General features: G+C 41.1%; 1 protein-coding gene across 1 annotated transcript in view; it reads right to left on the bottom strand.

Annotated features, from left to right (window-relative positions):
* Positions 1-19,912, bottom strand: part of VPS13D (vacuolar protein sorting 13 homolog D) — a 332,377-nt gene that overhangs the window by 84,833 nt on the left and 227,632 nt on the right. Inside the window, exon 66 of the mRNA XM_036744767.1 lies at positions 3,224-3,356. Coding sequence (XP_036600662.1) covers positions 3,224-3,356 — 133 coding nt within the window. The remainder of the gene's footprint in view (positions 1-3,223; positions 3,357-19,912) is intronic.

Here is a 19,912-nt window from a genome sequence, read left to right as displayed (position 1 = left end):
CAAGGCAGGAGCTACATAGGAAGGTGGGATCAATCAATGAACAAAAACTATGGTGAGTGCTGGTGTTACAAAGACAAAAGACTTCAAAAACCTTACCTTCTAATGGGGGAGACAAGACGTGCACACAGAAGTATCTTTAGAATACACACAAAATACGCACAGGTCCTTTGGATGGTGATATACTAGCAGCTAGGGGCCAGGAAAGACTTCATGGACAAAGAAAGTGGCTCTTAAGCTGATTTTTGAAGGAAAGCAGAGATTTAAAAGGTAGAGCTGAAGAAGGTGTGTGTTCCAGGCACAGGAGACAGTGAGTGCAAAGACACAGGAACAGGATCGGAGTGTTGGGTGTGAGGAACAATGAGTAAGCCAGGATGATACAACTGTAAAGTGAGAGAAGGGGAGGTCAGTGTAACAAGACTGGAAAGGCAGGAAAGGGCCACATTGTGAAGTGACTGAAATGTCAGAGTAGCTTCAACGTGATCTAAGAGGCAACACCAGAGAGCCCTTAGAGTTTACTGAGAAGGAGAGGTGCCAGGATCAGAACAACGCTGATGATCAGCTTGGAGGGGAGAGAAACTTGAGGCAGGGAGTACAGAGAGGAGGTTGTTGCAATAGTCTAGGAGAGAGATGAACAGGGCCTGAACTGGATAGTGGTTGTATGAATGGAGGAAAGCAAGGGACACAATGAGTTCTACTTTGGTCAAGATAAATTTGAGAGCCTGCAGGACAAGCGGCTAGGTGGAGCAGTGGATAGTGGCAGGCCAGAGTCAGGAATTCTCATCTTCCTGAGTTCAAATCTGGCTCCAGGACAAAGTTTCAGGGTATATTCTTAGTTAGTGGGCATGACATGAATGAAGATCCCGCAAAAGGAGACTGAGAAAGAATGGTCAGACAAGCAGAAGGATAAACAAAAAGGCAGAGAGGAGAGAACATCCAGGATGGCCAACAATGTCAAATGTTGCAGAGTAGTCAAGAGGTGTGATGATTGACAAGAGGCCACCAGGTTTGACTGGGAGATCACTGGTGACTTTGGAGCAGTTTCAGTTGAGTGATGAAGTCAGAAGTCAGATTGCTGGGGGTTAAGAAGGGAGTGAGAAGAAAAGAATTGGAGGCATTGAATACAGATGTCTTCTGCAAGAAGTTTGGCTTAGAGAAGAAAGATATAGGATGACAGTTAGCAGGAATGGTAGGATCTAGCGAGCGTATTTTTAAGGAGGGGGAAAGCTTAGGCTTGCTTGTAGGTAGCAGTGTTTACTATGTAGCAAGCACTGGGGATGCAATGGAATCAGTACACAAGGAAAGACTGTATGTCTAAGGATCTAAATTGGAAGCCAGGAGACACGGCGTCAATGCTAACATTGATTTTACGATCAAGAGAACATTCAACTTTCAGGGAGGTAAACGGCTAAAATTATTTAGGTCAGCTAGCTGCCCATTCTCTTACTGAAGATTGCCAGAACTACAAGTCCCAAATTTCCCACAGTAGTTTATTCCAGTGTCTTCATCCTGAGTGCATTTCCTTCTTGAATAGAACTGAACTCTCTCCTCTTTTAATTTAAACCAATTTTCTCTTCCTTGTTTACTCTGGATGTAAAGGATAACTGCTCAGCACTTTTTTTACAGGCTAGCTAGGTGGGGCAGTGGGCAATGCCAGGCCCGGAATCAGGAATACCTGAGTTCAAAAAGGGCCTCAAACACTCACTAGCTGTGTGACCCTGAGCAAGCCTTTGATATGCCTCAGTTTCCCCATCTGTAAAATGCACTAGAGAAGAAAATGGCAAACTACTCCCATATCTGTGCTGAGAAGGCCCCACATGGGGTCACAAAGAGTCAAACACGATGGAAAACAACTGAACAACAAAGATTCTTTTCACAAAAAGTTTTAAAGAGCATTATAACTGAAGTGAATAATTAATAAATCCCTATCTTCTCAGCACATTCGTTTCTCTACCTCTATACTGGTATAAATCCCTGTCCCTCTCTACCTTCCATGAATATTGCAAAGACAGGCAGTATGGCAGAGTGAAAACATCATTGAACCTGGGAGCTATGAGATCATGGGCAGTTCATTTACCATCCTTGACCCTCAGGCTCCTCATCTGTAAATCGGGGAGAACCACAGATGCATTATCTATCAAAGGGTCATTATGAAGGCAGTGCTTTGCAAACAGCAAAGTTCTATAGAAGTGGTCATCATCACCATCATCATCATAATTATTATGACATAAAGGAAAGCACTTTCGGCTCTTCCAAAGGGAGATGCCACACTGATCTAATGTAGGACTATTCTGGTTAACCAAAGAATGACTAAATCCTAGGCCAGTCCAATGCTCACTCTATACGCGATTCTCAAATGTCATTCCATGGATTACCCTCACTCATTTACCATCCTGGCCTGGCTCTGTCACTCAATGTGCCTGAAAGCTGCATTCACTGTCAGGGTACTTCCTGATGTTTGGGGAGCACAAAGTCATTTTAAACATAATTAAGAAAGTAAATCCACTGCAAATTACTGTTTTAGCCCTACTGCCACTACTAAACATAGTATGCTAAAAACCCGAAGAAATTATTTGGGTATTCTACATACCACTGACTGCTCCTTTCCTCACTCCACCACACCCATCATCAACACAAATGAGAACTGAATGTACTTAACATGCTTCCTAATAATATCATATTATTTCTAAAAATGCAGAATGTTGCTAAATATGAAGCGACAAAAGGCAACTGGATTAGAAACAAAACATCTGAATAAATTCACCACCAAATGGGCACACAGACTGACATGGCTATGGAGATAAAGAGGGAGATGCACTGGAAAAGGTTATGAAACTGATCAGCACATTACGATCTGGGGGACTGTGAGCAAGTTGCTGCCCTAATATGCTGGGTCCAGATAATTTGGAGGAGAGAGAGGGGGTCAATCTATTAAATTCCATTAAACTGGGGAGTGGCAGCCAAAGGACAGGAAGGGTCTGCACATCTTAGAAGTAAAGTGAACTTTTTCATCCTCGGCCACGTTTCCATCTCAAAAAAGGGAAAAAATATAGCTATTTAAAAAGTTGTCAGATGTAGCAAGTTACCGAACCAAGATTTCTAATAGACTTTCTCTTTTCAATGCTAGACAGAACTCAAGAATTTAAACAAGAGCAGTTTGTTTTTTTTTTTCCACAGAAGTGTGGCAAAACAATCATTATGTTGTTGCCTGAGCTTTCTTTCTTACCGTGAGCCAGGCCATGGATGCCAGCTACAAGATGTTCCCCACTTGTTGCTGCATGGTAGCGAATATACTCTCGCTCTGTTTGATGGCGATTGTCCATGGTCTTCCCTAAGCCATCGGATAACGTCCCAGCAAACTGCAATGAATCAAACAGAATGGAAGGGTGGAAATCCATTTTGAACTGAAAATTATTTTCATGAGTACTGTTCATTGCTTCCAAACAGTATTCCTTTAATGTTACTCATTCACTGAGTTCATCAGAAGATCCTGGTATACATTGTACCATATTCAAAATCTCAAAGTCAGAAAAAATTGACTTTCCCAAGTAAGCAGTGATCCTACTATTTCCTTTTCATCTATGTGGAAGCTGAGGTACGCATGAAAGTTAATGAGGTAGGTCACTGTGGAGAGAAAGAATTGAACCAACTACTTCAGATATGAGATAATATCCTCCAACACAAATCATGGTGAAATTTTATACATTCAGGTACACTTTTACCAGAGACACTTTCTTATCCGTCAAGGCAGGATAAAAGAACATAAACCTATGTTTTGTCATGGGGCAATCTTAAAGGATTTAAGGTGACAGTTAATAAACCACAGGGTACTCATCATTACTCAGGCATAAAAAGAGAAAGATACTAAATATATAATTAACCTTTTCCTGAAGGATCTACCAAAGCAAGTGGTTAAGTGCCAATGACCCAAGACTAACCTTCTAAAAAACTCACAGGAATGTTATTCAGATACAAAGCTCAGTGGAAAGCTCTAAGGCAAATATTCCTGTCTCCAAATCAGGTGTATATGGGGTATGTGTGGGGGTGGGGAGGACAGTAGGAAGGAAAAGAACCTATTTAATTCTAGTTGCCAATATGACTCTTCAGGAATCGTGCACTGAAAACAGTCAGTGATGAAAATTCTTGAAGATGGGAACTGGCGAATTCTGGGCAAACCAGAGAAGTGCAGGAAGAAATAATGAGCATGTCCACGGCACCTTTCACTAGACCAAAATCTGACCTGAGTTGGACAGCAGGGCTTTGGAGTTGGCATCAAGGCTTATTAGACCAAGGGCAATGACAATCTACCTCTCTGAAGCTGCCTTCTCTTAGCACTGTGCATTGCTTTTATACCATCAAAATTTTTCTATTTTAAAAAATTAAATAGCATTAATTTGTATTTACTGATATTGAATTTTCATGCCATTGGGATGGAATTTTGCTGTTTTTATTTTAACTTTATGACACTACTCAAGAGACCAGAAGGCAGCTTACGGTGTCATAAACCCCAGAGTTTAGATCACTGCTCTAAGACACCACTTTCTGGTCCAATAAGAGCAATTCCTAAGAGACAGTTTTACTGTATACTCAATAGAAAGCATTTAGAACTGAAAGTAAAGTTACCTTCCTAGCAGAGAAACACCCCAGCTTCCCCAAGGAAGAGGTAGCACAGGCCCTCTACGTGTGCCCCTCCTAACTCTTCCAGAAGCTTACCCTTTCAAGTATCACCTCTCTTCCAAATTTTTAACCTCTCTTTGACTACCTGCTCCTTCAGCGCTGTCTACAAATACATTCACATTTTCTTCATCATCATTCACTCAACCTACATGCCACATCTCCTTCTTCTTTTCTTAGACTAAAGCCACTGACACTTGTTGCCTCCATTTCGCCTTTACACTCACATTTGTACCCTTATCACTCAATTGAAACAGCTCTCTTCATAGTTACCAAGAACCACTAACTGGCACAGCAGATGGTCTCTTATCTCTCCTTATCCTTCCTGACTTCTCACTGACTTGCTTTCCTCCTCAGTCCTCTCTTCTCTTGGGGTTGCCATGACACTGCTTTCTCCTGGTTGTCCTCCTACTCATTTAGACACCTATTCTGGTTTCGTTTTTGCAGGATCACTATCCTTGAGACCCCCTACTTTTCTCTTCTCCCCATGGGTTTACTTCAGGGCTCTATACTGGGCCTACCTTCTTATTTCTTTGCCCCTTTTTCCTTCTCCCCCTCCCCCTTTTTTTCTCTCAGTACTCATGAGCTTCCATGGGTTCCACTATCACTTGTATGCTCTGCCCCAGTCTCCCTCCTGCACCATTAGTTGCCTATTTGATCTCTCTAGCTAGATGTCTCACAGACAAGTCAAATGCCACATGTCCAAAGCAGAGCCCATTATCTTTCTCCCAAATCCTCCCATCTTCCTCAGTATCCTATCTTTCTTGAGGGTATCACCATCCTTCCAGCCAGCCAGATTAGACACTTTGGAGTCTTCCTCAGCATTCCTGCTGTGTTAGCACTCACACACCATCAGCTACTAAGTAAGTACTACTGACTCCACCACTCCAATACTTATGTCTCTCCATTTATCGGGCCACCACCTTAATTCAGTCTCATCATTTCCCCCTCAACTGCCTCAGTTTCCTCAACTGTAAAATGGGGATAATAACAGCACCGACCTCATAGGGTCATTGTAAGGATCAAATGAGATAATACTACACAGTGCCTGCCACACAGTAAGTGCTACAGGAATGTTAGATCTTCTGGTGGTTGTTGTTATCACCTTAAACCTCCTTCCTGAGTCATCTTCAAACTCTGCACGACCTGACATCAATGAGTAGTGAAAGATTCTCTTTTCTCAGACTTTCCCAGTTTTTTCCTATTTTCTCAAAATCACTACTCCAGCTGCTGTTCTTTAGATGACCTATTGAGTTAAGTCCCTTCTGCCTATTTCTGGCAACTGAGTAGAATAAAGTTAAAAATCTCATAATGCTTTTTTTCTTTCTTTCCTTAAAAACATTCTTTTAAAGGAGTATGGATGATAATCTGGGCACTTTGCCCAAGACATCTCCACACCCCACACCCCCATTTCCCTAAAACAGGTTTCAGGTCCAAAGCTTTTGTGTGAGCTGATGCCAAAAGCTTCATGGCTAACTTGTTCTCTAGCGACAGACATGACACCACCAACACTGAACTCACTCTTTAGTAAAAGACTTGCAGATATTTACACTACAAAGCTTTGTGGCCCTTGAGGGATGAACGAGATGACCTAAAAAGAATTTGCTATCTTTATGACTGCTAAAATCTCATCAAATTATGCTAGAATACCTTACTTCTGCTAAGAAAAGAAGTAATGGCTAACTTTTAGAGCTAACTTTTCCAAGGAACTCTATCTGAGTGCTCATTTCTGTACTAACCAAAAAATGTTAATGCAACCTGATTGGGCTTGCAATGACCTAATTTATGTGATAAAAATCAAAGACAAACAGACAATTCCATGAGCTCATCAACAAAGTCTTTGCCCATTAAAAGTTTAGGCTCCCATACATAACATTGTGCAGGAAACTTGGTAGACATGACTACTACTGGATATAGCCCAGAGTTCAAATCCCTTGGCAATTTGACTTGTCATGAAGTCGAAAATTTTCTGAGATAAAGGCAGTGTGTGTGAGGCAGTGCTATTATAAATGGAATGTAAGAAGAGGTCAAAATGACTAAGTCCTCTAGTGCCAGGCTCTATAAGGGTTATACAGGAAGTGACGGCCAAATGCCAAAGCAGGTTCAGAATGCTCTATCCATATCACAGACTCGCTCTCAGCCACATCCAAGTCTGACACAACCATCTTGCAGAAATGCTGGTACAGCTGTCCCCTAGGGATATCAGGTCAAGCTAGAAGAGGGTATACATTGACAAAACAAAGTAATTCATTTTCTCTTACTAATACTGATGTATTCCAGGTTACAGTGGTGGGGGAATGGTCAAGATGCACACCAATCAACACAGCATCAGGTATTGATCCTTGCTAGCGTCGTGATAGTTGTGAAATTGTGACTGACCTTTTACTTTGATCAGAGGCAAAACAACAAACCAAAAATGGGGTGATTAACTCACATTGCTGGGGCATAGCCTCTAACTATCGCTGCTTGACTATGAAATTCTTTACTGTCCAAATGTAGCTTTTAATGCATGTTTAAAAATGAAAGCCAAATGAAGTTAATTTTCCTCTGAGAATTTCTTCAAGGGACCAAATAATTCCCAAGTTACATTGAAGCTAACAAAAGAGAAAATAGAATTTTAAAGATTCAGATACACATGAAGCAAATCATCATGGTCCCTAGAACATAGTTATGGGATAGTAAGACACCAAAAAACTATTGAGAACAATAATAATGATGACATATACATGGAAGACCTGGGTTAAGTCTAACCTTTGACACAAAATGACCGGGCCAATCACTGCACTGCTCAATGTCCTAGGCAACTTAGTTCCTAACCAGGAGTTCCCTACACTGATGGAATCAGAGTGGTTTAAAGGTTTTATTGCCACCAACTCTTAGTGTGACCTTGGGCAAACCACAGATCCTCTCTGGGCCTCATTTGCCTCTGTATGACATCTAAGGATCCTTCAAGATCTGATGCCAATTAAAATTGACACTTGGATGGCGGAACAAAAGCACTATCATACCCGGTCCAGGCCCACCCTGGATCCTCACAACAGCCCTTTAAGGTAGGTAGGTAGGTCAGGAATGATTATCCTTATTTCCAAAACATTTCCAAAAAAGGGCTTAAGTAGTTCAGTGACTTGTCCAGAGTCATCCAGCCAGTTTGAACTAAGGTTTGATTCCCACCCCCAGTCTAGGGCTCTTTCCATTTGACCACACTACCTAGAGATGACTAGAGAGGAACGAAGTGATCCAGATTCCCTGCTCTAGATGCACTGCACAAGTGTTCACCTCTTCTATTGGAAAGAGAAAAGTAAACCACAATTCTTATTCAATGCTGAGATAAGGAAAGTAGAAACACACTCCATGTACTCTACTGGAGGGGGTAGAATGACTGACTGTTTAGACTGGTGGTGGGGACATTTTGCAAAGTGCCAAAGCCCTGTCTATTATTAACATTCTCAGTGCGAGATAAAAAGGATGAGGCTAATATTTGCAGAAACCTAATTTCATTTAGCTAATTTTGTAGCAACATTTTAGCCACAAAATACTGACAGGAAACAAGTAAATGTTGCTTGGGTGAAGATAAAAATTTCCTAGGAACAGAATGTCCTTCAGAAAACCTGCCTGCTACACTTGTGAAGATGATAATGGTCTCCTCCCACCCCCAACCCCCTACAAGGCAGCTCTAGCACACGCCACACTTCTGAGATCTGGACTCAGCCCAAAGTAATTAATTTCTATAAAGTCATATTTTCTCTTTAGCGGGGTGTGTGTGAGGATAACATTCTTCAAGTTCTTCAAGACACCAATTTTGCTGCATGACCAACACATACTGTGTGTCAATACCCCACCTTCCAAAAATAATCCTATTGTCAATATAAATGGAGACACTGCAAATTAGCCAGGATTTAGGCCTGGCTCTGAATAGCTGATCTTATAAAATTGAAATTCAAGTTGATATTGGAATGGAGCAAGAAAAAAACTCACACTGTGGCCCTCTGTTCTACCATATCAGCTTTCCTGACCCTTTTATAATCTTCAGTTAGCATGGGATGCAAATGGTATTTGGCCAGAGAACTGGAGCTGGGGTTTGAATTTCTTCTTGGTTCTTCTTTCACAGTTATTTACTTAATGGAAATTTCTTCCTTAATATCTCTGCTCCACATCATAATTTATGGTGACAGTAGTGGCAAGGATGGCTTATAACAGCAAAATAGAATGCTCTAAGCAAGATGAAGAAGCATTCTCACATTCCTCTGGGTTGAGGGTTACAAAATTTAGCATCGAAAACAATTCTGATTTTGTTCAGTCTTGCTTGTATCATCTGAACAAGCTAATTATTTTAGGCCATACCGTACTTGAAAACAGACCTCAACATTGTGCCTACTATTAGGTTGATATATACTTATTCAGGCATCAAAGGTTTCTTAAAATCAGTGTCAAGGGGTTCATCTCACATGGCTTGATTCAAGATGATTTCTCTTAAATGCAAAATCTTGGGCTTAATCCTGCTCACTCAAGACTATTGTGCAGTGGAAGGAAGGCTGGATGTGAAATACAAAGTCTGGATCTGAACTTCAATTCCAACTTGCTGTGTAGTAGGTCAAATCACCTCACTGAGAATTATTTACCTTCTGTGCAAAATGAGAATAATTATATGTGCACTAACCACTTCACAGGGTTATTGCAAACTTTAATGCACAATAATATCCTGAGATGTTATTTGAAAAAAAACCAAACCCTTTTTCAGTTACTTGGCCTTACAGGCCCTCAGATCCCAAACCCTGCATAGGAATCAGGAGAGCTGGTATTACCTATCACTCAATAGCTGTGTGAAATTTCCTCTCTCTAGGTCTCAGTTTCCTCATCTGTACATGGAGGAAATGGAACTAAATGCTCTCTGGGGTCCATTATTGCTTCAAAGTTATGACTTTAAGACAAAATTCAAAAGCGAATCAACAAAATTCAATTTGCTGAATTCAAGAAACATTCATTCACTGTTTACTATGTGTAAAGTACTAGGGATATAAAGATGAAAAATGAGAGTGGGGGTGGGGCTTGTGAGGAGAGGACGCATACACAAATAAGCACGATACTGAGAGACTGTCATAAATGCAAAGGAGAGAGCTCAACAAGGTACCCTAAGAAAATAAAATGAGCAAGAGGCCACTCGATCCGGGCCTTGGAGGAAGAAAAGATTTAAAGCCCTCTGTCTCTGGGCTTTGGGCATTCTCTCTGGCTGCCCCCCATGCCTGGAAGGCTCTCCTTCCTCCACCTCTCTGACTTCATTTAGGTCCTAACTAAAATCTCACTTCCTACAGGAAGCCTTCCCCAACCCCTCCTAATTCCAGTGCCTTCCGTTAATTTTCTCCTATTTATCCTGTATAGAGCTTGTACTGTGTGTTTGTTGCCATGTTGTCTCCCTCATTAAACTGTAAGCTCCTTGAGAGCAGGGACTGTCTTTTGCCTCTTTCTGTATCTCTAGCTCTTACCAATGTGCCTGTCACAAAGTAGGCGCTTAATAAATGTTTAGTGAACTGAAATTGAAAAATGGGCAAAGACAGGCGGGAGAGAGGCTAAAATATGGGAAGGGCAGCCTGTGTGAATGCCCATGGAAGCAGGAGTATAGGATGAGCTCAACACACACAATAGCTTTGTTCTTCAGCCAGAACGCAGCATGTGTGAAAAGGAGCAGTATAGAATAAGGCAGGAAACTGCAGAAGGATTTAAGAAGTCAGGTGAAGAAGGTTGTACTTTATCCTAGAGGAACCATGGAAGGATTTAGGATAGGAAGGTGACAGGGTCTGACTTTCAAAAAGACAACTTTGTAGAATGTAAGTTCCTAAGGTAGGAGCTGCCTCACTTCTGGACTTGCATCCCCAGTACCTAACATAGTACCAAGCACAAAGCAGCAACTTAAACACTGCTTGATTGACTGAAGATTCCTTTCACAGCCATGGGAAGGACAGACTGGAAAAGGGGGAGACAAGGTAGCAGCAACACTTGAGAGAAAGCTAGCAGAAGACTCAAGGTGAGAGCTTTGAGTTAGGGTGTCTATTAGTGGTAGCAGAATAAAAGGCATGGGGGTGAGAAATGCTGCGGAAGCAGAACCAATAGGATGTGGCAAATGAGAGTGTGTGGAAGGTGAAGGGGATGGATGGTTCAGAGCTGACACCAAGGTTCTAAATGAATGGCAGGGCCATCCAGACAAGTCTGCTTTGAGACAAGCTTCTTTCATGGTGTTTCACAGTCATCAGGTAAGGACTACAACACCTCTGCCTATTCAGAGGCACAAGTAAAGTGATCCAAAGAACACTGGAAGTTTCATCATGAGAGTGTCACACAGGTATCTCTTGATTATTCACATTAAGGGAGGGCCAGGACAGCGTGAAACAAGCCAGTGATTTAGCAAGGGGATCCACAGGGTTCATTCTGCCAAGGCAGACCTCTGACCACTGGACGGGGCAGGGTCTTTTGTTGTTTTTTTTTTTTTTTTTTAAATAACTGCAGCTACAATGTATGAGTAGATGAGATGAGAGGCTTATAGCAGGCAGCAAAGAAGGGGAGAAAAAAAATCCATACCGTGGATAAGGACTAAATACAGATTATTTTTTCTCTTAAAAAAAAAAAAAGACCTGAACTGGGTGTTTGACTACAGGGAGGTAACCAAGACAATGACCTTGTTGTTTCTCTTGCTTGAGGAAATCTAAAAACCTTTCCACCATAAGACATAAACCATGTAGCTATTTCGTGGATAAACACTTATCAGGCGGCAGACACTCCTTTGCAGTTAAGAAACAAAGTTATCCAAAGCCACCCAGAGTTATCTCAGCACACAAGGTCTAAACACATGCAACCAAGTTAGATCTCAAGACTGTCCTGGTGTCTTAACTCAGCCAGGACACACGCCTGCTAACTTGGCAGGCTCTGGCTACATTGTGACTGACCCAGTTATGAACTGAGTTCTTTCTCATTCGTCTGGAAAGAGTAGTTTGAGGTGCTAGCATTATAAGGTTTTCTTACTTTTTTTTCACTGAAAGGTAACTTTATTTTTCAGGGAATTTAAAAGAGTTTGCTTTAAGGTGAAAGGCATTAAAAGCACATGCATAATATACACATTGATAGATTCAGGCTAACCTCAGGTGACCAATGAACTCACCACCTGCAAGAAGCATCTCCTCATCCCCCTACTGTTTCCTCTTTCCTCATTCATCCTGTATTTACTTATCTGTATAAAGGTTGAATCCAACATGGAGTAGTAGAAAGAAGGCTAGATTTGCAGCAAGGAGAGAACTAGCTTGGAATTTCACCTCTGATACTGGAAAGAAAGATAGTCCTAACATCATTCATGCCTGTCAAAATCGAGCTCACATGCCACTGAATCCAAGTCTTCCTTGATCCCCTCTAGACAACATCATCTTGCCATCCTCGCTGCTCTTTGCTTTTACCTCTTCTCATACTCAGCTTCCAGTTAGCTGGGAAAAATGATCAAGTAAAAAATGATCAAGTAACAAGAATTCTGGATTTTGAGCTAGGGGACCTAGGCTTAAATTCCACTTTGGCTCCTTACTCACTATGTGATTTGAGCAAATTATTAAGTTAGTTAACCTGGGCACCTCAGTTTTCTCATCTGCAAAATGGGGGGGGGGGTCCTCTCAGGTCCCCTCCAGCTTTCAATGTATTATCTTATGATCCCTACCACTGAGGACAGAGATGAGCATCTACTTCTGCAGAGAAGCAGTGCTTTGCATACAGAAGGCCTATTAACAAGTGGATACTAAAAGGAATTAATTAATTAACCCATGATATCACCTGTTGAGGTTCTCCCATTTCCTGGTAAATTCCTTCAATTCTAAGAAAGTACACACAGGATAACAAATTGGGCTATCTGGGTTCTAGTCCCAATGATATTGGCAAATTGTGCAGCTGTGAACCTCCAACCCTAGCTGCCACCAGTTTCTTCATTAGTAAAGAGGGAAACATTCACCTTCCTGACCTTCCAGGAATGCTGCCAGGTCCGAGTCAGGCAGGGGAGAGAAGGTGGGTACAGGTGCTTTCAAACAATACAAAATACAAATGGAATTACCACTCTTGTTATTTTGATGGAGTTCAGATGAAAACGGTCCTGGGACAAGTCACTTTTCTGTTCTTATGTTTTTACAGCTAATGTTCTGCCCGCTGTTCCATGCATAGAAAAAAGGAATGCTTTTTGTAACTGAATTAGGATGTGAAATCACCTTCCGTGGTTTCAGTGAACACATCCTTGGTACCCCTCTAGTAGTAGACAGGACAAGAGGGAGGCCAGGTCCCTCATTCTGCTCTCACATGTTCCTTATCTCTTCTGCTAGGTTTTTATATTTTGAAAGCCTTTGGTTCCAGGTAGCTTGGAGATGATGAGCAATAATAATTGTGATTGTCAATTATTCCCATGAATACCATTACTATAACCACATAAGTGTTTCACCAGTTTCCTTTAGATTTAAACACCCAAACCTGAACATCACATCCTGAAATGCAGGAAACCAGAAACTTGAAAGAAAACTGAACACTGAGTGGGGGGGGTGTCAAAAAATGTCATGTTCATTTTATTTCTGGTGACAAGTTCTTCAGTTTTACAAAGTCTTTTCCATTTCAGATGAATGATGTGTCTTTCAGTACCAATGGCTGAGACAGAAGAGGGGGAGGGGGGAGGAGAAAATGTAGATGAAACTAGAGATGAGCCCTTATTAGAGGCTGGGCTTCATCGCATTTCCTCTAACACTCCAAACCAGACATTGTTCAAATGTTTGAAATACCTTGCTAATGTTTTTAAATGCCAGAATTCAAAATAAATCCTTCCTCAATCATCTTTGAAGAAAAAGAGCTTTATGAGAGGAAATATGGTACTTCTTGTGGGGAAGCTTAAAGTTGGGAGTGGGATTTACAATCCGCAAAACACTTTCCTTCATTTAATCTTCACTAGTGGTAGGTTCTCCGGCTATTATTTTCCCCATTACAGATAACGTAACTGACACTCAGAATAAAACAGTTAAGTGACTTACCCATGGTCTAATCTGAATCCAGGTCTCTCCTGAATAAAATACTGAATGAATGAAAAAGCATTCATTTACACTTACTTTGTGCCAAGCATGGTGCTAAGCCTTGGTGATACAAATACAAATATGACAGGTCAGAGAGTCCTTACTCTGACATTCTAACAGGGGGAAAACAACAGGTACAGATGGAGGAGTGGTGGTGGTGGGAGAAAGGAGCTTTGGGCTAAAGAGTCGAAAAGAACGGTGAGTCACTGGACATGCCCTTTCCATTGGCTTCCTGTGTCCTGAGGAAGAGGGTGAAGGGATAGCCAGCAGCAGGCTGAAGCATGGTCTGGGACCAGCTAAATATAGGGGGCTAGACATGTTTTCACTCAGCTGATCACCAATCAAGCAGTGGACTACAAATCCAGCTATCTTTCCATCATATCATATTAGATACACTTACAAAGATAAATAAATACAGGATGGTTTGAAGAAGGAGAAAGCACTATGGAAAAGCTGAGTTAAGCCTTGAGGGAAGCTAACATTCCTTAGTGGTGGAGGTGAGGATGGTGTGCATTGCAGGCCTGCAGGGCAGGGTACATATGCAAAGGCATGAAGGCAAGAGATGGAAGCTCAAAGAACAAAAAGGAGACCAGTTTGGCTGGAGCGCTAAGATTGGGAAAGAGAATGATGAAGGAGAGGTGAGAGGAGAAGAGTGGTGCTCAGAAGATAACCACAAAGCCAGGGATGAGGAGAGACCTCAAGAATGGGCTAGGCCAGGGCTTCTTAAACTTGATCCACTCACAACCCTTCAGCACCACAGTCTAAAACACACTGTATAGTCTCGCCACCCTTCTCTCCATGTCTTCTACAACAAACCTAGATGGAAGACAAGCACTTAAAAAGCATAAACTAAAGTTTTTGCAGCCTAACTGGCATTTCCTTTAGCAGAGGCAGCTCTGGGAAAACTGGGTCCACAACAGGCTGGACCAATACTTCATGCGGAGGGTCTCTGAGATCATTATTTTGGCTCTGCTAAGTCAAGGGAAGTCAATTATTAACAAGTGTGACTGGTGCCTAGATAACCTAGATTGTGCTAGTCTACACAGAAAATCAAATGAATAATTCACTATTATCTTCCCAAACAAACCAATTTAAGTGGTTCGAGCTAAGTTAGTACAGACTATTTAAATTAATAGTAGAATAATTTCTCTTATGTGAATCTAGCCCAACCCCCACACTTAAATGAAGGTCAGAAAGAAAGATACTTTTTCAGATGATTCAAAAGTCTCTAGCTTTGCAAATGGGTAGAGATAAAAATAAATAAACTTGCAATCTCAGGCTGTTTCCCAATATTTCCCTCAAAGACCTCAGATCTTTGTTGAAATAACTCTTTTCACTCCTAAATGGCTTTGATTTATCCATTTACCTAAACTCTTTTGCTACTTCAATAAATTCAATTTAACTAAATTTATTAAGCATCTACTACGTGACTTCCAGCTGAAGGACTAAAGGAAAGGAGAGGAAGAAGTCTATCTGACATTTACATGACCTTTTCCTTTCTTAGCTCGTTTGATCCTCACAGCAGATACTATAATTATCTACTAGCATCTCTCTGTACTATTATTAGGTTTTATTATCCCCATTTCGCCAATAAAGAAACTGAGGCTCTGAGAAGCAAAGACTTGCCCTTGGCTACAAACTAGTAGGTGCCAGAGGCATGAGCCAAAGCCCTGCCTTTCAGGGAGCTGAGTCTCACAGTATTTCTATACTCTACCAAGAGGCCTTCATCTGGGGTTCAAATCCTAAATTTTACATCTGGGTCATTCAGAGTCGTCTTTGCCTCTCCAGCATTTAGCATAGCTCTTAATCAATTCTGACTGACCGACTGACTACTATGTACCTGAAACTGTGCAAGGTGCTGGTGTTACAGGAAGGCAAGGGTAAAACAATCTCCTACTCTAATGGAGGAGACAAGTATATATAAAATACACGTACTATAAATAGAAAATTAGTCAATATGAATATAACAGAGGCAGTTTGGTAAAGAAGGAACTAACAATTGGGGGAACAGGGAGACTGCACAAGAAAGGCAACTTAAAGGAAAAGAGGGACTTTCTGAAGGAGAGGGAAAGGAGTGCATTCCAGGCACATGACAAGGCCAGGACAAAGGCATGGAGGGGGGAGATGGCACATCACCTGTGAGGAAGAGTCAAGGCTGGTTTGTCTGGATCACAAAGTAAGCCAGTGAGGCCAGCAAGGTGGGCAGGGGCCAGATTGCTTAAGGTTTGAAAAGCTAAATAAAAGAATTTAGCTTTTATTCTACAGGCAATAAGGAGCCACAGAGAAGAGAGACCAATCAGGAGACTGTGGCAAGAATCCAGGGGAGAGGGGATGAGGTCCTGAACTAACCAAGATGTCAGCTGTGTGAGTGGAGAGGACGCATCACAGATGAAAGACAACAGGAAGCAGAAACCTCAACATCTGCCTGGTGACTGCAGAGTGGAGCTGAGGGAGAGTGAGGAGGCCAGAACAGAGACTGCGGAGGCTGGGGACCCCAGAGGTTGGAAGCAGGGTGGTGTCTTCAGTAGAAATAGAGACATTTGGAAAAAAGGAGGGTTTGGGGGTAAGGTACTGAATTCTGTTTTGGACTTGTTGAGTTTAAGATGTTAAGGGCCTTCCAAAAGGAAATGTCCAATAGATAGCTGGCGATTCAGAACTGAATGCTCAGGGGAGATATGGAGCCTGGATATATAGAATATCTAAGAAGAAAGGAAGGAAGGAGGAAATAAGCATTTATTAAGTGGCTACTGTGTGCCAGGCACTGTGCTCAACACTTTACAAATATTATCTCATTTGATCTTCACAATGATTCTGGGAAGTAGGAGCTATTATTATCCTTTTAGAGAAGAGGAAACTGAGGCAACCAGTAGTTAGGTGACTTGTCCAAGATCACAGAGCCACTAAGTGTCTGAGGGCAGATCTGCACTCAGGTCTTCCTGACTCCAGGCCCAGCATTCTATCCACTGAGCATCCGAAAGCGCCTCTAGGTATCTGCATAGAGATAATGTACATAAAGTGTTAGAAGAACTTTAAAATGTTATTTTATTATTATTACTATTTTCTATCTTGAAGCTATCCTAACTTAGGTAGCCATTGAAAGGTTAGCAACATTTAGCCCTGGCAAAATAAATGAGAGAAAAATGATGGTGTTTACAGGATCATAAGATTTTAGAGTAGAAGATCACCCAGTCCAACTGCCTCATGTTACAGATAAGGAAACTGAGGCCCTGAGCAGTTAAGTGACTTGCCCAAAGTCATATAAATAATAAAAAAACAGCAAGAATTGAGATTGGGCTAAATTCATTCTGATACCAGAGAATATTCTAGAAATATTTTCTTTACTTAATCCTAACTAAGAATTTGTTTCTTATTTAATATTCTTCTAAAAATGAATTGTAAGAAAAATAGTAGATAATATTGGTAATTGGGTTTTTTCCTTAATAGAAGTTTCTGAAATCTGAAGGCATACAATTAAAATGCTCTATTATGGCCTTGACTTAAAAAGTCCAAACCAAACTACCCGCATGCAAAGATCAGTTAACATCACCACTGAAAACAACAGCCCTATAAATCATCCACAGGAAAGAGCAATCCTAATATCCTAATTTATAGGACACTTCAAAGTGAATATATTTATTTCTTTTAACTCTCAAGTACCCCACTTTCTGGTTATGTCCAAATGACAAGTGATTTTGACCCATGAGCAAGTTTGGAAAAATTCCCCTTTTTACTTGGTTTCTTTTATTTGGTTCTATTTTTCATTTTCTAGGAGTGGAACGAGTTATCCTGAACACAAACTAATTGTGCGTGAACAGGCCACATCTCTTGGTAATGACTTCTTCCCACCATTTGCTTCTTCCACAGATCTTTCAGTGAAGGGGTTCCTCTATCAGAGTTTCACCAGAGCAAAGCTTTTCTCTCCTTGAGAGAACTAGGGTACTGGGAACTTGGGGGAAAGGAAGGAATAGAAAGGAAGGAAGAAAGGAAGAAAAGAAGACTCAAACCTGATCTGGCTATTGAGCAGCAAGCAAGCCTAACTGCACTCTAAAAGCAGAACATCTCCCAGAAAGATTCACTTCCTTAGAGAAGGTTAGCATATGGTGAGTGTGGATTTTACACTAGAGGAAGAAGAAGTGAAAATAGACCAGCCTCCCATGAATCTGTCTTTAACTCTCCAAGGCAAACCAGCAAAGTCAGTAGCTAAGCTTTACCACCCAATTCCATTCTCACCTCAGTCCTGCACATTGCTACAGGCTCATCTTCCTTAAGCATGGATGTCCCCTAATCAAAAACTTTCACTAGCTCCCTATTGCCTACTAAGGTGGCTTAAACTCATCTGCCCAGCTTTCAAGATCCTATATAAGAACATGATCCTGTTCCGACCTGGACAGTTGTATTTCTCACTACGGATACCATCCTTACTATCTAGAATCAGACAGGTAGTCCATGCTCACTGCTGTCTCCAGGCTTTGACTCATGTTATTTCTCCTTGCCAGAAAGGCTCTATACTAGGCTCTCCTCCAAATCCTGCCCGTCCTTCAAGTTCAACTCAGATTCTACCTTTTTAGTGAAACCTTCTGACCATTCCAATGCTCATTAATCTCCTTCCCAGAATTCTTACAGTATATAAGGTAGGATGACACATTTTAGCATTATGTTATGTGATTACATCATATTATGTATCATCTCATATCATATACTGTATCACATCACAACATAGATTTATATATTATATTATAGTAATTATATTTATTATATTATCCATGCTAATCATGTATCTCCCTTCCCCCAAAATAAATTACAAGCTCTTTGGGGAAAGGAACCTCAACTTAGAAGTAACAAAAAATTCACTTTTGTATAATATCTAAAAATAAATTTTCTTAAAAACAATCCCTTTGGGCAAGTAAGTGCAAATATCACCTTTATTTTGAAAATGGGGAAACTGGCTGAAGTAAAAGTCATGTACAATCTCCTGAGCAGCCTTTTCAACTCACTTAGCCCCATTTATCAAGCATATCCCAGATGGATCCCTGAAGGAAAGTCATATTTACTCCATGGGATCAAAATGAACATTTTTACATTTGGACAAATGAACTAGTCCACAAAACCCGAGCAAGGCAGGTCTCCTACGGCTCTGACCTCAGCCAAAGCACAGGTGGAGACTGGGATGAGGAGACTTGGAAGTCAAGTCTTCTAAACAACACATCAGGCATTTGTTCATCTGCAAAGTTATGAGAAATGCCAAGAATGTTGCACCAAAGTGGGGAAAACATGTAATTTGGGAAGTGGTGGAGCCAACTGCAACTCCAGTCTGATGAAAACTGCTTTTTCTCTCTGAAGGGGAATGAGCTAGATTAATTAATGTCTCTCTAATGCTCCAAGATCCTCAAATGTTAGAAGCTGCAAATACACACCAGGTATCATTTTTCAATATTTTTTTTCTTCCAGGGAATACTGTGTGACTGAGAATGCCTTCAAGTTAAAACAGCTTTCATATGTTAAGATAGTCTTACTCCAGCAAAGTGAAGCCCTTTGAAAAAAAAGGATAATCATTAAGGCATTCAGAGCATGTTTGGGAAAACAAAGAAAATCCCATCTTCTAAGCTTTGAAAAAGACCAGACTATATTCTATAGAATAAAAAGTATGAATCAGAAATAGTGACCAGGCGTCAAACTTCAGATTACCCAAGAAAATGAAAGCAAAAACAACCCCAAAACACAAAATACATAGGGTTCTCCTAATGAACCTTCCCCTCTATCATCATTTAGTGGCTATTTGGCTAATTTTAACATTAGCTTAAAGATCATCAGAAGGCAAATAATTGCTTGAGAGTGTCCTTGTATCGCTTCTTCTGACCACAATATATATGAATGCTAGCCCTATGTGAGTTCTCCATAAAACAGTCTTTTTGGCAAGCCTAGGTTTTGCATTCAGAGCTGTGCTTTCAGTAGCAGAGTTTGAATGCCTGGCAGTTTAGTTCGAGAAAGGACCTCAATGCCTGGTATCTTATCCAGCCAGGTAATTTTCAGTTATCTTCCCAAGACAATACAAATGGAGCTTAAGGAAAAATAGTTTGGACTGCAAACTGCATCTTTACACAGATGATTTTGAAATCTCTGTATTCAACCCTAATCTCTCTCCTGACCTCTAGTCTTGCAGCACCAACTGCTTA

This window comes from Trichosurus vulpecula, chromosome 2, assembly GCF_011100635.1.
Source record: "Trichosurus vulpecula isolate mTriVul1 chromosome 2, mTriVul1.pri, whole genome shotgun sequence".
In the NCBI taxonomy this organism is placed as follows: Eukaryota; Metazoa; Chordata; class Mammalia; order Diprotodontia; family Phalangeridae; genus Trichosurus; species Trichosurus vulpecula.
This window is presented reverse-complemented; position numbering and strand designations above follow the sequence as displayed.